Below are 8,967 nucleotides of genomic sequence, written 5' to 3' on the forward strand. Positions count from 1 at the left end.
AACTCCTGTTAAGTCATGAAGTAGTTCCTGTCAGCCCACTGATAGGGTCCTGCTGCAGTACACTACTACAAGCTCCTGGCCCTCCTGCATATGAAACAGCTTGCTTTCAGTTCCCATGCTTCTCATGACCATGTCAACAATGAACCATTCACCTGGCCACATAGATCCTAGGATGACTGCCATTCAAAAGGACTTCTTCAAGGACCAGATGGCAGCTGTTGCTTCTGAAGACCATTGGAAAGTCTGCTTTTCTTCTGTGAACTGGATCAGTGGCCTAGCAGTGTCCATGAACCCCCCCAACACTAGGCACATAGGCCAAGAAATCTCAACTCATATTCATCTTGGGACAGTGACCACTTCCTTGCAGCCTCCAGCTTCTTTTGGTCTGTAATCACTCTTCTGGTGACATAATATGTCCCAGGTATTGTATCACCTTCAGTTCAGTTTGAGGTGGGCCCTTCAGCATCTTTGGAACACTTTCTGCAGTTTGTCAAGCTGCTCCTGGAATGTCCAGTCAACAACAGTCACATCATAAAGGTATACAAGGAAGGCTTCATAAGTAAAGCCCCTTAAGATGGATTCTATCAGACATTCCAATATTGCTGGAGAACTGCAAAGGCCAAAAGGCATAACTGTGAACTGCCACAGCCCCCATTTGGTACAGAACACTATCTTCTCCTCATCATTGGGGTGCAGGCCAACTTGTCCTTGTCACCCAATCCTACAGCGCTGTCACTGGTAGCCCTGTTCTCATGGTGGTTCCAGCCCTTACCTCCTGCAGCTTCCCTGCTAGTCCAGCTGCCACATTCACAGCCTCCAGCTTCAGTGATTCACTGAGGGGCATCTCACAATCCATAAGCAGTACTAACTTGAGTTGGTGAAATACACACCTGAATAGCAGGTACTTCTATACAACACTTTTGTGACAAATAAATCATTTAAATCATGTAAAAGAAAGTTTTGCCATGGGTATCCTGATGCTTCAGTTCCAGCTGCATAATGATTTCTGAATTGATGAACAAAGTGCATTCACCTGGATCTTTCTTATACAGAAATATGCTAACAGAATACTGTGCTGAGGAAAAGTCTTGCACCAGATCGGAAAATTCTTCTTGCTAATCCGTAATACAGCTAACTCAAGATGCACACATTTCAACAACACTGTGGGAGTATAAAAAAAGTTACATCTCTGTCTTGTATAAAATTACACATATTGAACTAACTGAAAAAGATAATTATGAGAGGAAAAACTGTTTCTGTGGGCAGCACATGACGGTGTTCTGGACCAAAATCTTATATTCCTTAACGATGGAGTCTGTTTCCACTTGAGTGGGTATATCAATGCTCTGATCAATAGGTACTGAAGTAATATCAATCTAGAACCTAAAAATTGTAGGACCCATATCTTCTGAACATGCTATTAATTTGGATCAGTGTGTCAGTGATGTTCTTCAGCCCTTTTTGAGAGCAATATGGAAAAAGAAAGGACATATAATTATTTTATGCAAAATGGTGCTAGGGCACACATTATTATTGATGTTTTAAACAAGGTCTTTTACAACAGCTGATACATCACAGATTATGGGATACAAAGTGATTTCTAAGTGTGGGAAAACCTAAAAATACAAAGTGTATTCATTAATTGCCACACACTGGACGAATTCAAGCTTAACATCTGTGGAATAATTACATATATCGAGGTCAGTAAACTCAAACTAATGTCAAATAATGTTTTCAAGAGCTCTAAGTTTGGTGAAGAGCAGAAGGAAGGCATTTTAAGCATCTACTGTGATCACAAGTTCCTCTAACAAATTTATTTTAAGACATTCATGTCTATGTTTATAGCACACAGCATATTAGCCATAACCTAAGGCTCTAATGTCTCAGTATATGATGGCTAAAGATCCAGCTAACAGGGCAATACTAAGTGTCAGGCTATTCAGCTGTTCAAGAAAGTCTCTGTACATATGGTCTAGTCTACTGTATGATATTATTTTCTTGGAAATATTCTGTAACTGTATTGTATTCCTAGGTATTTTTGGAACGTGATATATGGTAAACTGATATGTCCTATGTCCTGCTTTGTAGCCTCTATTGAATTAAATTGAATTTATTTACATTCTATAAATCCTAAGCAGGTTAGTACCTTTGGATACAGAACAAGTCAAAAGGTTACATACATAAGTACAGGTAATTTTAGCTTAAAAATTAACATAACTTAATTTTACATCATTCTCTATTTACATTGAAGTATTCATCTAAAGAGTAGAAGGAATGAGCATGTAGATAATTCTTTAACTCTGATTTAAACTTTTTAGTATCACTGCCCAAGTTTTTTCTATGTAATGCATGTACCTACCTATTTATCTATTCATCTACAATCAATCAAGACTTCCAAAACACAAAGCAGCAGTTCCACTCACTTGACTATAAACGTGATTAAGAGCCTGCAGGTGTATAAAAATGTATACACATTAAGCAAGGATAAATTAATACAATTTTAATTTTAATATTTAGGAATAACACAACGTGAACGAAAGCCAATTTTGTGCTCTGGGTTCACCACAGTACCTAAACCCAGTAACTTCTTTTGCAAGGAATCATGAATAACACTTTACAAATCGTCTGTTCATTCATTCATCTACTGCCCCTGTACAAAATATCGGGGGGGGGGGTCTTCATGCTTTCACTGTATTTCGCTTCAAATAAAACCTCAAATTGAGCCCTCTGATCCTAGCCAATGATGTGAACGTTACCCATAATATGTTACAGGGCTTGTACTGTGGTTTATAATACAATGCAAGAGACAAATTACATTTTTTAAATTTATACTAGTACCGACAAATGACAAAATAAATTCGTACCTTGATAGAACCCATGGACGTTTAGGATGAAATGACAGTCCCTTCACACGAGCTGACTTTGTTTCAAATTTTGTTAACATGCTCGCAAAAATGTAATTCACAGAGATCCAAAGCGGGCAAATTACATATAAATTTCTTGCGCAAACACAACCTGCAACACACGACACGTCAACCTGCCAAGCACACAGACAAATAACATAGACATGCAACTTCATGTATTTGCATGACAATGTTGTAGCTGCGACGTCCCAGTGCATTATTCTGTCATCTATTTTCCTCGTTCAGGATACTCCTGCAAAATGGCTGTAGCCACTGCCGAGGGTGTAGTCGGTAAGATAGTTAACTACTATCGTACTTGTCTTCCCAACTTGCCTATCGTACTAGGCACCCGACTAGCGTGCTCATAAAACAGCGGTGAATAATCTTGCCACCCTGCTCTCTTGTACTGTAGAGGTTCTTACTCCACTTTTGGAAGGGGCTTTAATAATATCACTTCACTCATATCCAGTTGGAGAAAGTTTCTCAGCAGTGCCTGTGAAGTATGAATATTTCATTTACATCAATACAACAGCCCCTTATTGAAATGCAATGGACCATTGTGAATACAAGACTTCTATTGATAAGTTTTTAGAAAAGCTGACGTTTGGTTAACTTGAATGAAAAGTCTGTTTCCACCAGATGTATTCAACTTCATATCTTCTGCCCACAACTTACATTATAATGCTATTATTGGAGTAGTATGATGAACCTCAAGAATTTGAAACACATTCTTCCTTAAAAGATTAACACTGAAGTTCATAATATATCTAATGTACGAGAACAATTTCGGAGCTATGACAAAACTTATGAATTCAAAATATACTCATATAAGTTTAATATTGAATTAATTGTAAGCACAGTAATTACATTGTTTCTGTATGTAGTCAACTGGGGCCATAAAGTACGTTATCATGATACTAAGGGCCAGAGTTCTTAGAAACAGGAAAATCTCCTAGTTTGCTGCAGAAATCCACAGAAAAGTAGAATATGGATCTTTATCATCATGAAAGCCTCAAATCTTATTTAAGCTCTTCAAACACAAACACTAACAGTGGGCTATGACAACTCAACCTCCCATAAGCTATGAAAAGATTATCAAGGTAAATTATCCAAATAGCAATGAGGGGACAAGATGAATACTGGTGTTAAAACTGAATTCAGGACTAGTCCAGTGACAGATATTTATGGACAGAGGAGTATAAAACAGAATTGTCTGGTCTTTGTAATATAAACTTCATTTTGAAACATTCTGTACATTTTCCACTAAGAACTCTTTTCACAAACTTAACTGACTTACAGTTTTATGGTACGTTACATGTTCATTTCAGGACTGACCCGATGCAAATTTCTTGCAAGCTACAAGGGGAACATTCAGGAGATGTACAAGGTATTTATTCTGTCTTTCCAAACACCATCCTTTTTCTCAAATCTAACTGCACCCTCTCACTGACTTCCCACAATCATGCAATCAAACAAGTGTACAGTATTTTTCCATAAGATATGAAATGTCGTCTTCTCTATTAAATATGCACATACAAACATACATGTGTGACTCTATATACAATCATATTTACAGCGGATTCTCTTATCCAGCTCTGCTTTTTGCCTCTCTGGCTCTCTCTTCAAACCTGAACTTGGAGGCGACATGTTCATAAGAAATGCTGACGGACATTTAGCAATCTATGCAGTGTTATATCCCATATATCTCTCTTCATAGCAATAGCTATGAGAATCTCAGCTCCTACACAGTGTATTCCGATTACATTCTTTAATTTTTTTTTTTTTGAGGGGGGGAGAATTTCTTCCTAATAATTTTATCTTCTGTATTTCCACTTTGCTTAGCTGCAAAACTGATTACAAGATACCAGTCCATAAAATAACTTGTACTTACTTTATCTCCAGTGATATGAACACTCTGTTATACCTACTGTGGTAAAACACAATCAAATTAGAAGTCCTCTGTTACACTTTAAAATGTGAAAGACATTTAAATTCTAACAGCATCAGGAGAAGTGATTTTAATGAGGCAAGTGGGTAACATTTTGAGCAGTTTCAAGATAATGTACACTGAAGTTTTTAAACTTTTATTTAACCTGTTATGTATATGAGTACATACATGTGAGTGTTCCACAAACCTTGTGCAACAATATTATATTTAAGCATCCTGTTGCACTCTACACGATAAATGATACAAACTCCGTCCTAAGTGCAAACAATATACATTTATATGTCTTTGATCTTGTTCTTTCTACACTACATGTTTCGGCCTCTATCGGCCATCATCAGGTGTATACTCTTAACGTCGCTGCCACACTGAACCCAGTCTAAAACTTAACATTTAAAAACACNCGGCACTCACACAAGAAGACTACATTAAGTAAGTACAAATAACAATATACACATATAAGAAAATATTACGTACAGAAAATATTACGTACATAAAATAATAATACGAATATTTGTATATTACAGATAACACCTATACAGTGTGAAAACAAGAACTAGCCGCTCCAGCACGTAGACATAGGGCGAGTAACCCTAAGAATTTTAAATTTTAAATTTAAAATTTGTAGAAAAATTTTAAAAGGTTTTAAAAACATCATAACTAAAGATTTTTAGAGTGCTACTACAAGAATATCGGGTGCGACGTGTGAAACATAATCTACATACCAGACACATATCAACGATGTAGATGTTGATAATACGAAGAAAGTGACATTGTGTTTTTAAATGTTAAGTTTTAGACTGGGTTCAGTGTGGCAGCGACGTTAAGAGTATACACCTGATGATGGCCGATAGAGGCCGAAACATGTAGTGTAGAAACAACAAGATCAAAGACATATAAATATATATTGTTTGCACTTAGGACGGAGTTTGTATCATTTATTGTGCAACAATATTTAACTACTTAAACTAATGCCAAGTTTAATGATATCAACTGCAGGCTTGAGCCATAAACCTCTACAAAGTATGGGGTCTGTTGTTCTTGGGTGTACTCTTAAACATTTTCCTAATAAATATATACCTTTTCTCAAATTTGTATATTTACCTCATCTATTCTGAGTGTTCCATGTCATGTTTCTGCTGAGTGCTACACTTAAAAACAAGCTGTTTCAAATGAGTAAACTACAGTACAAAGGAATTCAAACACAAGTCATTTTTAGATACAGACCTTCATGTTTAATTATATCCTGTTATGCAATTATTTCAGTTATAAAATGACTTGTGCTCTGATGTCCTAAGATAACCCCACACCCATGAAGTATGCATAACCCATCTGAAATTAGATATTAACTCTACTAAATATCAATTTTAAAAATATAATACAAATACATTTATTTAAAAATGTAGGTCTGATCTCATTTACTGACTGTGTGCATATTTGCCAATGATGTATCAACTACATATGTTACACAGTAAATGAAATATCAACATGGTTATGAATAAACTTATATAAATCTGCTTATGTAGAGACAGCCCTAGATAGAATAACTAGCTGCTGACATAGCTGTTATTCATTAACTCTAAGTCCATTTATCTCTCCTTATTGCAAAAAATTAAATTTACTCCAAAGCAATTCAGATTTTATTCCCAGCAAAGACACAGAACTTTTTGCATTGTCGGGATGTGCAGAAGGTCCTTTAGATCATTCAGTCTCATATGCAGAGGGCTCTTTGTCCAGAGTGGCAGCTGGGGTGTGAAGGTGATTATTTCCCTTCACCTCACATTGAAGTCTTGAATGCATGAATATTTATCTCCACACCATGCATGCACATTCATATCATAGTGTTTAAAATTAAGTACAACGTTGCCTTATGTAGCGACAGAACTAGGATGGGGTAAACAGCACACTTGCCATGGATGCAGCCTTATAAGCAGCTCATAGGCTCCAGTTATCCAACATACATTCAGCTGATATTTGACTTGCAATCTGCAACCTAAATTCAAAGAACCACTGAAGTAAAGGATAGAATTAATAGTTAAAAGGTAATTATTTTTTATCTGTATGATGTTTTGAACATTATGAATGAGCCTTTGGACTCCACAATTCCTTGATCACCTGAATACCAACTGTTCAACAAAAAGTCTCACCATTCCATTTCATAGTTTCTGTTTTAAGAATATAGAAAAAAGCATGATGCTTGCTATTTGGTAACAAATATTCAAGGGCTGGAAGAGCATAAACTGGCAGAAATTATCTCGACTCTGCATATGTTCTGTATAACTGTCAGGCACTATTTTCCATAAAGCAGAAATCAACACAACACATGCATGACAGACTCTCAATTGACTGTTAATTCAAGAGCTTATATTCAATCTGTCTTGAAGGCTGAAGGACTAGACTCTACTTCTGAGGCAAACTCACCTGATGAAAGATTTCATGAAACTTGCAAGGACTCCTGAAACATGTCTGAATGATTCCTTGAAATGTACGTATAAGACACCTTCATCCAAAAATCGTAATTCTCACCAACATGCAATTCATCGCTGTTCTAACAGTCAGTACCAACAAACAAATAACAACTAATAAGAAGAAAACACAAATTGACAGCAGGTGTATGTCTGTTAACCATTGCGCCATACTTCTGCATGCACATGAGCTACACAGAGTTTCTGTTATATAGTCAGTCATACAAAGTGCATGGAGGGTTTTGTCCAAGGATTTATTTATATCTGGTACTAACTGGAAGAGTTAAGAAATTATAGAACACAAAAGCAAAAGGGACATTCTCAGCATCATAACATAATAAGATCTCCTTATAACAGAGTGCCAAGAGCCTTCTGCATTTTCCTTTCTCAAACAGGTTTACATTGAACACTTACTTCCAGAGAAAAATCCTTCACAGCCTGAATTACACATGTATTAGCAAGCAAAACCACATGAGAGAGATTAATGCTCTGAAGGTATACTCAATTGTTTCTGAGTAGCACATGTTTTATTTTTATTTTTCACTTTCTCCAGAGGTCATATTAAGGTGTTTTGTTGAATTCTTTCCCATATGTGACAAGAATATACTTCATAGACAGATTCTGGCAATCACAATGATAAGAAAATTGTATCAGAAAAAATATTCAAACAGATGGCTTTTTGTCCAAATCTTTTGTTTTTATTTCCCTGTTTTTCCATTTACAGGAGGAAAATTTATTACTTTACAATCTATATTCTTTGGATTTGACAGAGTTTCTGATAAAGATTTGTAGAAACCAAACCTGGCTCCATTTTTGACAGCTTCTGCTACATAAAGAAAACAACATCTAAATGAAGTTCATTTTCTGGTAATAAAGATAGTGACAGATAATATTTTTTGCTCCATATTTATTAATCTAGAGATATTTTCTGACACAGGCAGGTTTCTGTTTTCTTCATTTATATGTTGTACAGTATTAAAATAATATTTCATTCAAGTTTCCTTACAGGCAACAAAGTATATGACAATGGATATAACAGTAATGCTGTTACAAGAAATGGGAACATATTAGAGAACCAGTCTAAACAAAACTGTACTTGCTCTGACCTGAGAGCCAAGTGCTCATGGCAATGGGGGTAATGAAGTGCGATCTGTATCCACAGCACAAATCAGACAGTACACAAAAGGAATAGCATATGAATTTCTCAGAACTCTCTTGTTCTCTGTCATTAACTGTACAGTTCTCTCCATCTTTAATTTGGTATCAACAATTTCATCAATAGGACTAGAAGTCAACTTCGTCCATGCTAATAAATGAGATAAGATTCCTTGAAAGTGACTCTTCTTTTATCAGGGGTGCTGGTGTGTTGAATTGAATTGAATTTATTTACATTCTATATATCCTAAGCAGGTTAGTACCTTTGGATACAGAACAAGTCAAAAGGTTACATACATAAGTACAGGCAATTTTAGCTTAAAAATTAATATAACTTAATTTTACATCATTCTCTATTTACATTGAAGTATTCATCTAAAGAGTAGAAGGAATGAGCATGTAGATAATTCTTTAACTCTGATTTAAACTTTTTAGTATCATTGCCCAAGTTTTTAATACTTTGTGGCAGATTGTTGAACACTTTTATGCCAGTAAAGTA

General features: G+C 35.8%; 1 protein-coding gene across 2 annotated transcripts in view; it reads right to left on the minus strand.

Moving 5' to 3' along the window:
• LOC111861222 (coatomer subunit alpha) overlaps positions 1-3,065 on the minus strand; it is a 79,724-nt gene extending 76,659 nt beyond the window's left edge. For both annotated transcript variants that reach the window (XM_023845617.1, XM_023845616.1), the window contains exon 1: positions 2,865-3,065. In XM_023845617.1, coding sequence (XP_023701385.1) covers positions 2,865-2,944 — 80 coding nt within the window. In that variant the 5' untranslated portion in view covers positions 2,945-3,065. The remainder of the gene's footprint in view (positions 1-2,864) is intronic.
• Between the last annotated feature and the right edge of the window lie 5,902 nt (positions 3,066-8,967).

This window comes from Cryptotermes secundus, unplaced genomic scaffold, assembly GCF_002891405.2.
Source record: "Cryptotermes secundus unplaced genomic scaffold, Csec_1.0 scaffold2310, whole genome shotgun sequence".
In the NCBI taxonomy this organism is placed as follows: domain Eukaryota; kingdom Metazoa; phylum Arthropoda; class Insecta; order Blattodea; family Kalotermitidae; genus Cryptotermes; species Cryptotermes secundus.